At 40.1% G+C, this 18,161-nt stretch overlaps 1 protein-coding gene across 1 annotated transcript in view; it reads right to left on the bottom strand.

The window, feature by feature from the left end:
- PRKCG (protein kinase C gamma) overlaps positions 1–18,161 on the bottom strand; it is a 447,474-nt gene that overhangs the window by 144,388 nt on the left and 284,925 nt on the right. The window contains exon 4 of the mRNA XM_063436266.1: positions 4,078–4,189. Within this exon, the coding sequence (XP_063292336.1) occupies positions 4,078–4,189 (112 nt within the window). The remainder of the gene's footprint in view (positions 1–4,077; positions 4,190–18,161) is intronic.

The following is an 18,161-nucleotide window of genomic DNA, read 5'->3' as shown; positions in this document are numbered from 1 at the left end:
CACGTGCACCTTGTTGGGCACAAAGACAAAGTTAACAACCCAGTAACAACATAGTTATACAGTGAGACACTCCCTCCCCTCCACCTGGGAGGTAATTAAGGCAGATAATGCATTAACTTAATTATCTCCAGGCAGAATTTTTTTTTTAGAAAGTCCCATAAGTATCCCAAAACACAACATATCCCCATAAATGTTACATCCCCTGATAGCCCTGATCTGGGTGGACAACATATCCAAAATCACCCAGATCAGATCAGGGGTTCAGAAATTGGTCTAAAACAGTTCCATAGAATCGCGACTAAGTGCCGCTGGAGGACCAACCGGGAGGTTTTCATGACGAAAATAGTTCCAGGGCATTCGCGGCTAAGTCGACCTGAAGTCTATTTGTGGTTTTGGTCCATGCAAACATGATGGCCGCCACCACATGTTCTAATGGCACTTCAAATGGCTTCGGGAGTTCGGGAGTTTGAAGTGCTGCTTCGAAAGATCGAATAATTATTGTCCAAAGTCATAATAAGTACAAATAGGGTTTTTTAACCACAATAAATAAAAGGGGCCATAGTCACAACATAAACGGCTGGCAAGTAGTCCCCTCCAAACCAGTGGTGAAGTGGCTTTCGCCACATATGCTTGCATTAAAACACACATACACTTCTCACAAATTCAACCCTGCAAGGATGGGGAAATGGTAGAACTCCAGCTGGCAAAGCATTGTGTAAGTTGCAAGGTAGTTAAGGATCTGCCTTTTAGCCATCCCTGCGCTAGGGGGGGAGGGGCAAAAAAAATCTGATGTGACTAGGGAGCAGCTGGAGCTTGTTTTGTTTGTCTCTTATCTTAGAAATGTAGTTTGATGTTCTTCTCTCCTTAAGCATCCAGGAAAGCAGTCTGCCACTCTTATCCTCATGCTCAAAGAAAAGAGAACAGGACTGGAGTAGAGAGGTCCCTATGCAAGCGATTGTACTCAGAGAGGTGGACATACTGTGTTTCTAAGTAATGGATGCTTTGGAAGAGATCCTGCAGCTAAGCTCCCATCTGTTTCTTTAGGGCAGAGCCCTTCTGGAAAAAAAACAAAAAACACAGAACACACATTTATGGGCCTCCTAGACAGAAAGGGGAGAGATGCGAGTTCTTCTGGAAGAATTGCATGAGGGTATCTTCTGGGAGGCTCAATGGGTTGCAAAGGAATGGTTTAGTCTCTAGTTAAGAATCATCGGTTTGAATGGTGGTGAAGTGCTTTACCAATGTACCAATGGTTGTAGAAATTAATTCAGAGAGATAATAGTGGGTCATAATAAAACAGCCATTTCTTGAATAGGCGGAGTGGAGGTGTGAGTAGAATGTTTAATCACTTTCGTTAGAGTGGGCCATTTGCCAGCAGTCAACAAGTTGGTGTGTGTGGAAGAACCTCCTAACATTCCGTAGAAGTTGTCTGAATACTGCTGAGGTCCATGTGAAGGAGTCGAAGTAAGGTTCTAGGGCTAGGTTGAATTCTTCCCCTAAAGCCAAAATGGCATCAGCAAAGTTTCATAGGAGTTTTATGGATCTATGGAGGAACACTGTACTGGCACGAATTTGGCAAATAGATAGTAGCAAACTTGGTCCAAGATTGCAACCTTAACCAAGACTTAATGACCTTCCCTGTCAGCTAGAGAAGAGAGTTCCTGGAATTGTGTGTGTTTATGGAAGAGAATTGCCACCCCCTTAGATTTGCCCAAACCGTTATCACTAAAGTAACCGGTAGGGTAGGTGGTATTAATAAATTTGGATTGGGCTCCTAAAGTGTTTCAAACACCACTGATGCTTTCTGGGTCCGAAAATCTTAAAACTAATGTGATCTCATTTCAGCATTGTTGAGTCCCATCTTATTAATAGACAGGATACGCAGTGATGTCTGCCGAAGAGCCAACGGTCTTGTCATGTCACTCAACCACCTGCAGCAAGGCAAGTACCAGGTGAGGTACTCAAATTCCACCAGGCGATCACAGTGAGTGGAAATAAAGCTTGTATTATGCAAGATGTATGAATAAAAAAGTAGATAGTAATAAAATAATGTGAAAATTAGGGTTAAAACGTAAGCAAAACAAATACAAGTTGAATGGGCGTGAAAGGGAAGTGGTGAGCCAATGTTACGTACGGGAGTCACGTTCCCAAGAACCCTGGGAAGTGTAGTGTAGAGGGCTGTAGGCGGGACGCACCTGCATCAAACAAACACTTGTACAGTATGGGTGGCACCTAGAGAAGAGGGCGTGAGAAGATGGAGTGATCCAAACATTCGGCTAGGACATTTGGCTAGGTGAATAGAAAAATAAATTAACAAGAAGAGCACACCTCTGTGCGCTAGTGGGGAACAACTAGTATGTGTAATAATAAAGTACTGAAATAAAGAGGGGGATGACATGGCTGAAACAAGAGGCAAAAGGGAGGAAGCTAATAGGGCGCCGGGGGTCAAATGACCGCTCCTGGTAGCCATATTGGGAGGGGAAAGAAAGAAATAGAAGAAATGTATTTATGATTTTAAATAAAGCACTATTAGTCATGATCACTATCCCGTAACCATGACGTCACTTTCCCTCCAAATTTGATTTTACCATGTATTCTACACTATATAAGATTGTGCATGCCAGGTATTTGTTTGATTACCACTTGAGAAAGCCTATTGTGGGTGAAACACGTCGTGGGCCGTTTTTACTGCTATTTTTTTGTCATAATAAAGTTTTTTGGACATTTTGTAAGTATATTATGCCATAGACCTTTTTTTCTTTTATTAACTGAAATCCTTATTTTATCTTCCCATTGAGGACCTCACCAAGAATCCCAGGTGGGGATTATACCACCTACACTGATTATACTGAGCGGACTATCTGCTTAGAAACGTGTGAGTACATTTTATCTACTTTTACTCCTGTTTCACTATATTTTATACAGAGAGCACTATTGTCACACTTTAATTTTATTTTTAACATATACCTTGCTGCTACGATATCTGCTGATTGCACCTTCCTTTGATATCCCTGAAGTGGGGGATCAAATCCACTGCAGGCGCACTATATGTCAACTGGTTTTAGCTCTATTTCATGTGAGTAGGTCATTTGGAATTCTTTTTAATTTGTTATATTTTAGTCTGAGCTCATTACACAATTGGAGCCATGTTTCTCTTTTATATATGTATTATCTCTTTTATATATATTACCTCTTTTATTTATATAACTTTACCAGGCCTTCACATATTGCTATTATTAAGACTTTATTTTGGATTCATGTTTTTACCATTGGGTACACTTGTATTGTTATCAAAGAACTCTGTATATTTTGCTCCACTTTTACCGTCTTATTTACCTTTATTGTACCCCTTACCCCTTGGTGCACCCTATCATTTTATATTTCAACATGTATCATAATCTACTGGAGCAAAAAAAAGAAATTAAGTAATCTCGATGAGTGATGTCATGCATGGCATGCAGTCTGGGACAGAAAAATTGGTAGATGTAGTGAATATAGAAGAAAGTGGACATGCTACACTGTTAGAGAGACCGAAAGAGCAAGAATATTTGCACAGTGCGCAAAGTCAGCTGTACCTTAACTAATTTATAGTCAGCCAGTCCACATTTTCTGGAGAGAACGTTAAGAATTTTTTTTTTAAATAAACAGTAGAACTTTCACAGGGCTAAGAAGACAGGAAAAGAGTGGGGTTCAGGGACTGATGGGAACCTATTTTAATTATTTCCTGTCCCTATTGGTTAGAGTGTGAAGCTAACGTATTTGTTAAATGCTGCCACACCAAGCCAGGAAAATAATGTGCATTATTATTATTAATATTATTAGTATTTATATAGACCCGATTAATTCCGCAGCACTTATCTATATTATGAAAGGGGAAAAATATACAATAAATGAGACAATTACACAGTGACACAGGAACAATAGATAGATGAGGGCCCTGATCAAAAAAGCTTACAGTGGCATTGACTCAAAGTATCAATCTGCAGTATCAAGTATAAAAACAATACAAACAAATTAGAACATATTGCTGTCTAAATCTAAGACTTGAAAGCCCCGTCGTAGCATGTTGGTACTCACAAGCACATTTCATTCCCTGATGGACCATTCCATAAAGTAGGGAACCACAATGGTCACAGAAAGTAGGACTGCTGTAGCTGTGGACCTTGAATTTATGTCGGCTGCGAGGATCCTGTAAATTAAAAGCAGTTTATTAAATGTTTGGAAATAAAATTTAATATAGGTGTTTTTAGAAACATTTTGTGGAATGCTGATACACACTAACATAAAATAGAAAAAAAAAAAAGGCTAGATGAGGAAAAGCCTGCAACTCAAGAGTTCTAGGTTGACTAATGTCAATTATGTGCATATTTAGCATCTGCTAGAATGTTTACGCTCCATATTGCTCATGTTCTCTCCTTAGTCTTCCCTCTCTGACTTCTGTCCCCACAAAAGATTTGGTTAAAAAATAAATCAGACAAACCAAAGAACAGAAAAAGGTTAATCAGTGTACTGTAAAATTTATACAGTATATATTCTGTTTTTTGGTTCTCATATCAAGTGAAAAGAAGTAACCAATAAAGAGAAAAAGAGTAGGAGCAGTAAAAAAAAAAGCTATATGTATATATTTATATAATACATATTTATTAAACAGATTATACATAAATATACATAGATTTTCTTTTTTTGTTTACTTCTTTTCCTGTTTCCCTTTGTGGATCACTTTTCACTTGATCTGTGAATAAATCAACATTTAGGGACTGTCGCTTAATAATCAGGTGGAATTCAGGATCACGAAACAAAATGAACAATCTTGTCCACCGCACCTTTGTTTGGTTCATGATTCAGCTACCTTTCCGGCTTGGAACTCAAACTATCACCCAGTCAGCCCAAATTTAGACAAAATGCAGCTCATAATGAAATAAATCTCCAATTCTAATCATAACACAGTGAGTTGGCAAATGACTTGCAAATATAAGCCAACATAAAATTCCAATTCATGCTATTGTTAGGTCAACTATTTTGCCCTAAATACTATAAAAAAAAAAATAAAAAAAAAGAAGTATACAATTGGAGGACTTATTTCCAAAACTCACTTTAAAAAGTTATTACTTATTACATTGCAAATTGTGTTATTTCCAAAATTCATTTTTCCAATTTCTTTAGTATAGAAAACACGAATAAGAAATCACATAGAAAGGTAAGTAGATTGCATATTCTAATTTTGTTTGAAATTCAAAACAGAGTTGAGTCAAAAAGTACATATAACCATTAGTTGGCTTTAAAGCTGCCAGACAACAATATACAGAACATAATCATCACTGCAATAAGCAGTACTAAGACATTTTCACACAGTGTGAAAAAGAGGTTCTGTAGGTGTTTTCCATTATACTTTGTAACCACTTTGATTATGGCAAACATGATTGTTAAAGGAGATACAAAGGCAAACTATATTACTTATATATACTTTATTTCCGTATTTAATGTTACTGGAGTCAGAGTCAACTGTTATTTCTCAGTGACTCCATAAGCTTAATACTAATACAGACCTTCAGAGTTATTCACTAAAGTGACAATTTTAAGGGAATTTTAACCCCTTAAGGACACATGACATGTCTGACATGTCATGATTCCCTTTTATTCCAGAAGTTTGGTCCATAAGGGGTTAAATTCAAGGCCAATAAAGCCAAACTGAAAACACTCTCTAGGTCAGCCATGCGTTCAGTTCAGCAATTTTTGCTTAGAATTTTAAATTCTCTTTCAAGAGTTAGAGTAACTCTACTGACTAACAGAGCTGCTCCTTGAGGGGTGCAAAGCGCCCAGGCATGCTGTAGATACAGTTGGATCATGTTAGGTCCCGCCCCTCACATTAGGCTCTGCCTCTCATGATTGGCACCAGGAGGGAGAGCTGGAAGGCAAAAGTTTCAAGCTGGCAAGCTGTTTAAGGACAACATGCCAAGTTGGTGTCAGGGTACCTGAGGCCTCTACCTCTAAGGGAGGTAGAGACTTGGTGGTGTATCCGTCCAGGCGAGCTGTTTCCTCCGTTCCTCGCGGTTCATCCAGTCACTTAAACACCGGCCGCGAGGAATCCACGTCCTTTTCTAGCAGGACGCTCAATACGTGACGTCATGACGCTAGCACGAGCAATCTGTCACTCAAGTGTCCGATATCCAATCGGTACTTGTCAGAGGCGTGATTTCCATCCAGAGCCAGGGTATTTAAGCTTACTCCTTACTTCAGCTCATTGCCCTGTCGTGGTTCTAGCTTGTCTAGTCACTCAGTGCTCTGGTATTCTAGTTTGCTTCATTGGTTTTGACTCGGCTCGTTGTACTACCCTGTTTCTCTGTTATCCCTTGACCCGGCTTGTCTCTCGCTTATCTGTCTTCTCGTTCCCTCGACCTCGGCTTGCCTCTGACTATTCTTTACTCTCGGTACGTTAGTCCGGCCATTCTAAGGCCCGGTATACGTACCTTTCCACTCTTTGTACTCTGCGTGTTGGATCCCTGTCCCGATCCTGACATTACGACAGGGCCAATGGATCCTGCAGGTACAAACAGTCAGCTTGGTTCTTCGGATCCAAGGTTTGACGCCATGGAACATAGGATGGATCAGATGGCTTTGGCACTACAGGCACTTTTGTCCCGTGCTAGTAATCCACCTGAGGAGACACGTACTCCTTCTATCTCTCCTGCAGTCTCAGGTCTAGAGGTAGCCACTGTAGGTGCTTCTTCCCGTATTACCCCACCAGTACGTTATGGCGGGTCACCGGAGAAGTGTCGTGGCTTTCTAAACCAGATTAGCATCCATTTCGAACTACAACCCCGCTCTTATCCTACAGATAGAGCAAAAGTTGGATTTATTATTACTCTGCTCATTGAAAAAGCTTTGAGATGGGCCAATCCTTTATGGGAGAATGATAATCCACTCGTCTATAATTATAATGCCTTTGTAGCTGCGTTTAGAAGAACTTTTGACCCTCCTGGCAGAAAGGTCAATGCAGCTAGATTAATGTTGCGCCTTAAACAGGACAATCGAACACTTGTGGATTATGCACTAGAGTTCAGATCCTTGGCGGCAGAAGTTAAGTGGAACGAACAGGCTTATATAGATGTGTTTCTGAATGGGTTATCAGATGTAATTCTTGACGAGGTCGCTACTAGAGAACTCCCTGAAAATTTGGAGGATTTAATTTCTTTTATATCTCGTATTGATGAACGCTTAAGAGAGAGGCAGAACACTCGAGATAAGACCCGTAGACCCTCCTTTAAACTAGCGCCTACCTTTCAAATCTCTGAGTTCGAGGACTTACGTATTCCTGAACCTATGCAGATAGGCAGTACTCATCTCACTGAAAGGGAGAGACAGTACAGGAGAAGGGAGGGTTTATGTATGTATTGTGGAATCAGGGGTCATTTACGCCTAAATTGTCCCAATCGTTCGGGAAACGCTCGCACCTAAGTTCCTCTAGAGGACAGGCCTTGGGTGTTTCTACTTTGTCCTCTATTCACAACTACAAGGAGCTCAGGCTTGTGTTACCCGTTTCTTTAAAGTGGGAGAAGGGAGTAGTTAAGGCTATGGCACTAATCGATTCTGGAGCTGCTGAGAGCTTTATAGATCAGGGTTTTGCTGCCAAGCATGCTATTCCATCCCAGTTAAAAGAGACACCTCTGGCTGTTGAGGCCATCGATGGTAGACCGTTACTTGAGCCTGTTATTTTTCATGAGACCATACCGATTAACTTGACTGTTGGCATCCTGCATAAAGAGGATATATCCTTGATGCTCATTTCTTCTCCGTCTATTCCCATAGTTCTGGGGTACTCCTGGCTGAGGAGACACAACCCTATTATTAATTGGGAGTCAGGGGAGATAGTTTCGTGGGGAGAGAATTGTCAAGAAAAATGCTTGCGGAAGGTCTTACCTCTTGGGTTAACTAATACATCGAATACCTCTGACAACCCTACAGAGACACAAATTCCGCCTCAGTATCTAGATTTAAAGGCAGTATTTGACAAAAAGAAAGCCGATACCTTACCCCCACACAGGTCCTTTGATTGCAAAATTAACCTACTCCCTGGTACCATGCCTCCCAGAGGTCATGTTTACCCATTATCTATAAAGGAGAACTCAGTCCTAGAGGAATATATTCACGAGAATTTAGACAAGGGATTCATCAGGAGGTCCTCCTCCCCTGCCGGGGCTGGATTTTTTTTTGTTAAAAAGAAAGATGGTTCTTTGAGACCTTGTATTGATTATCGAGGCCTGAATAAGATAACCATTAAAAATGCCTACCCGATTCCCTTGATCACCGAACTCTTCGATCGTTTGAAGGGCTCTACAATTTTCACCAAGTTAGACCTCAGAGGGGCATATAACTTGGTGAGAATCCAGCAGGGACATGAGTGGATGACGGCATTCAATACTCGATATGGCCACTATGAATATACCGTCATGCCTTTTGGGTTATGCAATGCACCAGCAGTATTCCAAGATCTGATTAATGAGGTTCTTAGGGAATTTCAGCAAGAGTGCGTCATTGTATACCTAGATGATATACTCATTCATTCTAGTGACATTGAGATTCATCACAAACAAGTCAGGAGAGTTTTGCACAAGCTTCTCCAGCATGGCTTGTACTGCAAGTTGGAGAAATGTAGCTTTGATCAAACCCAGGTAACCTTTCTCGGCTATGTGATCTCTGGGGAGGGATTTAAGATGGATCCGGATAAGCTCCAATCCATTCTAGAGTGGCCTTTACCCACAGGTCTTAAAGCCATACAGAGATTTATTGGTTTTTCCAATTATTATAGGCGCTTTATTAAGGGCTATTCTTCCATTATTGCACCCATCACTAACATGACCAAACAGGGGGCTGACACTAAGAATTGGACTACTGAAGCTCTCCTTGCGTTCAAGACTCTCAAGGAGCTTTTCGCTTCCGCTCCAATTTTAGTTCACCCTGACACTTCTCTGCCATTTTTGCTCGAGGTAGACGCATCAGAGACTGGTTTAGGTGCTGTTCTATCTCAAAGGTTGGGTGTTGATAAACCATTACATCCATGTGGATTTTTCTCTAAAAAATTGACCGGTACTGAAAGCAGGTATGACATTGGTGACAGAGAATTACTAGCGGTTATCAAGGCTTTGAAAGAATGGAGACATTTATTGGAAGGTACATTACATCCTGTTACCATCCTGACAGACCACAAAAACTTGTCCTATATCGGAGAGGCCAAGCGTCTGTCCTCCAGGCAGGCTCGTTGGTCGTTGTTTCTTACCCATTTCAATTACGTTCTGACTTACAGACCTGGGTCAAAGAATTCTAAAGCCGATGCGCTATCTCGCCAATATGAACCCTCTGCTTCAGTTGAACCACTTTTGTCTTCCATTGTACCCAAATGCAATATTATTGCTAATACCAGTCTCAAGATTCATTCCCCGCTACTTGACCAGATCTTGAAATCGCAACATCTAGCTCCCGGAAACACTCCTGAGGGAAGAAACTTTGTTCCTCCTGAACTTCAACTGGAGCTCTTACAATGTTTTCATGAAAGTAAAATAGCTGGTCATCCTGGTATTCGCAAGACGTACTCTCTGATATCCAAGGATTTCTGGTGGCCTTCACTTCGTAAGGATATTGAGGAGTTCGTTGCAGCTTGTGAGACTTGTGCCAAGACTAAACTATCTCATGCATCCCCATGTGGCCTGTTACACCCCTTGGACATTCCTGAGAAACCTTGGTCCTGTTTGTCCATTGACTTTATCGTTGATTTGCCTGCTTCCAAAAGACAGACTGTTATCCTCACGGTGGTGGATAGATTTACCAAGATGGCCCATTTCGTGCCACTACCCAAACTTCCGACTTCTCCTGAATTGGCGGAGATTTTTGCGAGAGAAGTTTTTCGTCTACATGGGATCCCTTCAGAAATTGTTTCTGATAGAGGCTCTCAATTTGTCTCACGTTTCTGGAGATCCTTTTGTTCTCAAATGGGCATCAAATTGAACTTTTCCTCTGCCTATCACCCTCAGTCTAACGGAGCTGCTGAACGTACTAATCAAAAGATCGAACAGTATCTGCGTTGCTTTGTTTCCGAACACCAGGACGATTGGGTCGGTCTGATTCCTTGGGCGGAGTTCGCACACAATAACCTCGTTTGCGATTCAACTCGCTCTAGCCCTTTCTTCATGAACTATGGCTTTCATCCTTCGATTTTTCCTTCGGTTTCCTCTTCTCAGGGGATACCGTCGGTTGATGATCATGTCGCCAACCTGAAGAAATTATGGGACCAGACTCGACAAATTCTATTACATAGTTCCTCGCTGTTCAAGAAACACGCTGACAAACATAGAAGAGCGGCTCCTGTTTTTGTTCCTGGGGATAGGGTATGGTTGAGTACTAAGAATATTCGCCTAAAAGTTCCGTCCATGAAATTTGCTCCTCGTTACATAGGCCCTTACAGGGTTCTCACTCGTATCAATCCGGTTGCGTATCGCCTTGCTCTGCCACCTGCCTTACGCATTCCTAACTCTTTTCATGTCTCCTTGTTGAAACCCCTCATTTGCAACAAATTCTCTTCTAAGGTCTCCTCGCCTCGTCCTGTTCAGGTGGAGGGTCGGGAAGAGTACGAGGTCAACTCCATCATTGACTCCAGAATTTCAAGGGGAAAATTGCAATATCTGGTCAACTGGAAGGGATATGGTCCTGAGGAGAGGAGTTGGGTACCTCTGGAGGACGTCCATGCTTCTCGCCTTCGCAGAGCATTTCACCTTCGCTTCCCATCTCGCCCCGGTTCATTCCGCCCGGTGGGCGTATCTGAGAGGGGGGGTACTGTCAGGGTACCTGAGGCCTCTACCTCTAAGGGAGGTAGAGACTTGGTGGTGTATCCGTCCAGGCGAGCTGTTTCCTCCGTTCCTCGCGGTTCATCCAGTCACTTAAACACCGGCCGCGAGGAATCCACGTCCTTTTCTAGCAGGACGCTCAATACGTGACGTCATGACGCTAGCACGAGCAATCTGTCACTCAAGTGTCCGATATCCAATCGGTACTTGTCAGAGGCGTGATTTCCATCCAGAGCCAGGGTATTTAAGCTTACTCCTTACTTCAGCTCATTGCCCTGTCGTGGTTCTAGCTTGTCTAGTCACTCAGTGCTCTGGTATTCTAGTTTGCTTCATTGGTTTTGACTCGGCTCGTTGTACTACCCTGTTTCTCTGTTATCCCTTGACCCGGCTTGTCTCTCGCTTATCTGTCTTCTCGTTCCCTCGACCTCGGCTTGCCTCTGACTATTCTTTACTCTCGGTACGTTAGTCCGGCCATTCTAAGGCCCGGTATACGTACCTTTCCACTCTTTGTACTCTGCGTGTTGGATCCCTGTCCCGATCCTGACAGTTGGCCTCAAACAGCCTGTCAGCTTGTTACCTTTGCCTTTCAGCTCTGCCACACGGCAACGGTTGCGATGGGACACAAGTCTAGCTCTGCGCACCCTGTCGATCCACCTCTATCTACAGATCATCTGGGCAATTTGCACCCACCCAGGATCGGCTCTGCTTACTGAATATCAATTTTTCCATACACATTAATAGGGAAATTGTTATTCAGTATACAGAGTTAACCCTTATTCTGTTAATATAATCTTGCTTGTTGTAGTTAATACTGACATCTCGTTCTCTCTGATCCCTCCCTTACTTTGTGTTTTGTTCTTGCTCTCTCAATTACTATCATACATCTAGAGTTCCAGGTCTGTTCAAATGAAGAAAGGCCAATTCACTAGACAGTGAGTGAATGGGGCGTGGTCATTTTTACACTTGAACCTAGTTTTAGAAACTTTCAATTATTCTAAAAGGTATTTGGCCAGTAATGGTACTTTGGGAAACTGGTGTTCATACTATTTTAGGATACCTTAAAATGCTGAGATCCTGCACAGATCCACAGGTATTCTGTGTAGAATCCCAATACTAGATAAGTAGTGCTACATAGTCTTCAGTTTGATATTTACTGGAGACTCACAGAAACCAGATGCTTAGGTTATCTAAGCAATTCTGACACGTGCAACTGTGCACATGGTAAACAGTAGAGGAAACATCTTTTCCTATTTCCTGGAGAACATAGACATATTGTATCAGAAAAGTAAAAGTAAATTCTGATGTATTCGTATCCAAGATCCAAAAGCAGGAAAGATGTGTTTTGCCTGACAGGAATTGGCAAAACCGAAGAATGTTGGCAGAGCATAATAGAGCGGAACAATTCAAGAAAGATTTGAGTTATATGCAAGTTAAATGTTAGGTGCACTAAGGCACGGGATTCTAAGGTGCTGCTTCCTTCCCCTCCCCCCAAAACAAAGAAAAGTTAGATAAAGTATGTTTAATGACTTTATTAACTGGACCTGGGGTAATGCTACACACTGTCTCTTCACATTGTTTCAATTCATCTCTATGAGGAGATGCTGATTGGCTCAGAACATAACTGCAGATAATGTCAGCTAAACAGGCAGATAAGGGACATATCCAGCAGCAACACACTGTGATAAAAGTAGGATTTTGCTATATTTTGGGGGAGGGGGCCAGAGGGGCTCATATGTGGTTTTAACACTATAGAGTCGGAAATACATGTTTGTGTTCCTGACCCTATAGTGTTCCTTTAAAACATATCTTCGCATTTGAAAAGTGCAGATTTATTTATTTATGTGCATATGTCTGCTAGTAATGTACTATTTTTAATCTGTAAAGTATATGCAAGTGTATGTAACTGTGTACATGCATACAGAGTTTAAAGGGACACTATAGGCATACAGACCACTTGACTAGTCTGAGTGCTGAGAAACTGCAATGTTTACATTTAAGACTTAAGACAAATTCTAGGTGCTGTTTTCCAGACAGCCAGTAGAGGCGCTTAATGACTCCAAACAGAGTTTTACTCTGTGAAATGATGTTGGACGTCTTCACTCTTTATATGAGGACACCTAACATCTTCAATTCATTCAATGCTTTCCTTTAGAAAAACTTTAATGTGCATGCGTCAAGCGCTGCACATGTGCTTTAGGTCAGACCAGCGTTGTGATGTCATGGCAAAAAAAGACAGAGCCAGTGCCGAAGAAACCTCAGCACTAGAAAAAGTTAAGTAAGAAGAGAGGTTTGCACCCTTTAATCAGAACATGGGGGGAGGCTGATCTATAGAGTTTGGGAAAGGGACACCATAGCATTAGGAATACAATTACATTATGTAGGGTGTTGAGAGGATTAAAAGCTTAAGATGGGTGATAGTTGTGGTAGAAAGGGTGTTTAACCCCTTAACACCGCAGCCAAATGTACAAGTTGTGAACGAAACAAAACGTAAACAAAACCTGGCATTTGCGCTATATGTCTGTCCAACCGTAATTCACCTCTTTTCATATTAAATGCACCCCCCCTTATTATATATCATTTTATTCAGGGGAAACAGGGATTTCATTTAATATCAAATATTTAGCTATGAAACATAATTTAATATAACAAAATGGGAGAAAATTAGATTTTTTTAGATTTTTTTCGTTCTACATGACATTTTAACTGTCAATGTCATAATACTGTTTGCTTTAACTGCAATAAAATACACATATTTGTATTCAGCAAAGTCTTACGTGTAAAACAGTACCCCCTATGTACAGGTTTTATGGTGTTTTGGTGTTACAGGGTCAAATATAGCGTGTTACATTTGAAATTGAAATTCGCCAGATTGGTTACGTTGCCTTTGAGACTGTATAGTAGCCCAGGAAATAAATTTACACCCATAATGGCATACCATTTGCAATAGTAGACGACTCAAGGTATTGCAAATAAGAGATGTCCAGTCTTTTTTAGTAGCCATTTGGTCACAAACACTGGCCAAATTTAGCGTTAGTATTTGTTTGTGTGTGAAAAATGCAAAAAACGCCAATTTTGGCCAGTGTTTGTGACTAAGTGGCTACTAAAAAAGACTGGACATACCCCATTTGCAAAACCTTTGGTTGTCTACTATTGCAAATGGTATGCCATCATAGGGGTAATTTTCATTCTTGGGCTACCATAGGGTCAGAAAGGCAACGTAAGCAATCTGGCGAATTTTAATGTTAAAAAAATTAAACACAAGCCTTATATTTGACGCTGTAATTTTTGAAAACACCATAAAACCTGTACATGAGGGGTACTGTTGTACTCGGGAGACTTCGCTGAACACAAATATTTGTGTTTCAAAACAGTAAAAAGTATTGCAGCAATAATATCGTCCGTGTAAGTGCGGTTTGTGTGTGAAAAATGCAAAAAACGTCAATTTACTGGCGATATCATGGTTGTAATACATTTTACTATTTTGAAACACTAATATTTGTGTTCAGCGAAGTCTCCCGAGTAAAACAGTACCCCCCATATACAGGTTTTATGGTATCTTGGAAAGTTATAGGGTTAAATATAGTGCTAGCAAATTAAATTCCCTATACTTTCGGCATGGGTGGTCAGGCAGGTCCCGCTAATTGTAATTAATTAGGATACCTAATTATGTAAAATTATTACATAAATATATGTGTAGAATTATGTGTATATATACGTATATATATATATATATATATATATATATATATATATATATATATATTTTTTTTAAATATTTTTATTTATATATAGGTAAATGTATAGTGATATATACGTATATATTTATGTATATAGATATATATATTATTTTGTTCTACGTGTATTTTGATATAAATATATATATATATTAATATCACAATACAGTTAGAACGAAATAAAACACATCTATATATTTTTTAATATTTTATTTTTAATAATTTTTTTTTATTTTATTTTTTTACGTATTTACACATTTATTTATTTTATATTATTTATAAATATATATATAACAATAATTATATATATATTTAATCAGTATCAGTCTACGTGTAATTTGATATTAATATATATATATAATTATATACATATTAATATTAAAATACACCTAGACGGTGTATGTGTGTGTATGTATATGTGTATATATATACTTAGATCATATATATATAATATATATATATATATATATGATCTAAGTATATATATATTTTTTTTTACACTTGTTTAACTTATTTAAATTTTATTTCCAGCCAGCAGGGGGACCAACTGTCATTACAGTTGGTCCCCCTGCTGGCAATACAGAAGCCAGCTATCCCGGCCATGTGATTGTGAGGTCCTCGCAAGGACCTCACTCTCACATGACCGGGAGGGACCGGAGGAGGAAGATGTGCCACGGGGGGCTCCCTGGGAGTCCCCCCAACCGCAATCGCCGGCGTGGGACTCCCAGGGAGCCCCCCCGTGCAGTAAACATACTATAGAGATTTTAAGATCAGATAACAATCATTACGGTTTCTAGAGATTCTTCGAACATTGTGTAAATAATTGCATGATGTTGCAAGAGCAAGATTGAAGTGTGAATGCTCAATCTAATTTTTTTTTTTTTTTAAAGATTGAGGAGTGATTCTGAAGATTGATTCAATTAACACAAGTTGTGCTCAGTCAGTAGACGCACCTATATTCCCTAACAGTGTGTAGAAAGCCAGTGCTGATTGGGGAGTGATACCCTTAAACAGGCTAGCATCCTGAATAAGGCTGCATTGCTGCTAATTCAATAAGCTCAATACCAGGTATTAAGATAAGGTCACCAATACCACAAGATTGTTTGGGGTGATTTTGACACGAATGGGTGATTGTGCTTGGTCAGTAACATTGCACCTACGCGCCTTAACAAGTGCCGGAAGCCAGTGCTGACTGGGGAAGTGAATGAAACTGTTCCTGAAAGTGTGAGATTGTTGGCTCGATCATAGACGGTCGGGGAGCGCAAACCTGCAGCCAGAATAGTCGCCTGGGCAGGCTTGAGTGAAGAATAAGACAATAAGCCAGACACCAGGTGTCTGGATTAGTTCACATTCAAGTGAAATTAAATAAACACATAGAACACATATCCCCAAGGAGTGCAAGTTTAAAAAAAACAAAAACATAAGACATTTGCACAATGTTTAAAAAGAATAAGAAACAGGGTGATGACGCCATCATTCCCGAATGGAAAGATGAGCCATATGCATTGATTGCCAGTGAATGGGCTCGTTCGACTGGTAAATGTGACTATGAATGTGAAAAAAGTGAAATGCCTACTAACCTTCTTGCTTGTCTGAATACGATTCCAAAGAATAGGTGGCAGAAAAGAGGTTGGGTAATACTTACTGCATACGGACAGGCACACAAGGATAAATGTCAGATAGAAAAAGAAAAGCATTTGTATGAATCGTTGTTGCAAAAATCTGTGATGAAGGTAACTAGGGCCAAGGGAAAGGTTGGGACTTGTAAGATTAGCAAGAGGAAGATGCAGGTGTGTTTAGCACAAGTAGGACCCAATTGGGATCCTGAAACTTGGGATGGCAACATATTGAGCTCAGATGAGGAGTCTGAAGGGGTAAATGCTTTGCCTGTGGTCAGAAGGAAATTGGAGTACACTGACCTGGGGCAAGTTTACAGGACCTCTATGGAAGACTCTACACAGGAAGAGATGCCTGGTATTCTTTCAACCTTCAGACAGCAGTCAAAGGAACCGCTGGATGAGTGGGTTGTCAGACTAGCTGAAACAGGGGCAGGAGGCATAATCTTGATGCCATAGACTCATGAAAGTTGTCTACTATCTCAGAGGATGAGAATGTCAGGAGGATGTTGTTAAATGGACCTCCTGCTGTAGATGGGAATCCGGCTTCACTCACTCTCCTGGAGCTTGTCCAGATAGGGTTAAAATGGCAATATCCATCTGTCAGTGACTGGCCAAATAATGACAAACCATGGTACGACAGATGCAGTAAGGAAACTGAAGCAGGAGATGGTCAGACAGGCTATCCAGAATTCACAACAACTGGATAGACTGATGGAAATGCCTGTGACAGTTCAAATGAGAAACTGTGACAGTTCAAATGAAAAAAGGTATTGCTTCAAGTACATTTTCGCTTTACATACATGCTCTGGTCCCATGGTGTACTTAAAAGTGGGGTATGCCTGTAAATCCTTTGGGGAGAGTGTGTTTGTGAAAAAATGTAAATAAGGAAAAAAAGTTGCTTTTGCCTAGCTATTGCCAAAGTAAGTGACAATCTGAGAATGTGTAATCTGGTGTTTGTATTTAGTCCCTATTTAGTTTACTTTGTATAGGATTCAAATGTGAAAGCACTGATTTTAATCCAGGCACCAAATGCATTCGGCCAATTGCTGCATGTTCGCTCAGCCTGACTGAATTCCAACCATATTTGGTTTATGTAAATATGAGAAATGTGATCGGATTTTTAGCTATTTTTGCCAGGTCCACCTGGACAAAATACAGTGTTTAATGAATATTAATGTTTTTTTATTATTATTATTAACCTAAGAAGAAAGATATTTGTATTATTTATATGGCGTCAGTTTCCGCAGCACTGTACAATGGTGTGTGATTTCTATTCATAAATATAATAGTTGTCTTATCCATAATCTTCTCTTGTTACAACCATTTCTTCAGAGTCACTATTTACCTTCTTTATGATACAGTCGCAGAACTGTTGAATAAATTGATACTATATATCAATTTAGTCCAAATTATATTCAAATTTGTGAGTGTGAGCATGCATGTATTTGTGTTATTTTACTATGATATCTCCACAATGGAGGCTTGGCATTGTTATGTACATACGCACAGCACATAATGTGTATGTGTGTTTGTGTTGTGTGAAACTTACGTTTTCAAAAATCAATAAATAACCTCATACTGTATGTGAAAGAATAATCCTGATTGGAAATTTGGTTAATTGGCAATCAGTTATTCCATAATTGTATAATATCAATTTTGCATAACCGCACCTGGGAAGAAAATAACAAGTGAAACTGCTTGGGACAATAAAGCATAATGTTTCAATTAGGAGATTACAGAAAGCAGCATTTTAACAGCAGGGTGTATATTTTATAGTGGAAATCAGATCAATATGAAGTATGTATGTTCTGTTAGATACTTTAAAACAATACAACATGGGCAGTACTTAAAGGGAGATGTTAACATAGTAGGTTTGTTTTAAAGGGACATGCATTACTTTAAGACAATTGTCTCAATCAAAAGCTTTGGCTTCGAGACAGTTGACTAACTCGGCATGCTTTGTTCTATTTACA

Source organism: Pelobates fuscus, chromosome 11, assembly GCF_036172605.1.
Source record: "Pelobates fuscus isolate aPelFus1 chromosome 11, aPelFus1.pri, whole genome shotgun sequence".
NCBI lineage: Eukaryota > Metazoa > Chordata > Amphibia > Anura > Pelobatidae > Pelobates > Pelobates fuscus.
The sequence above is the reverse complement of the archived record's forward strand: the minus strand, read 5'-3'. Positions and strand labels throughout refer to the sequence as shown.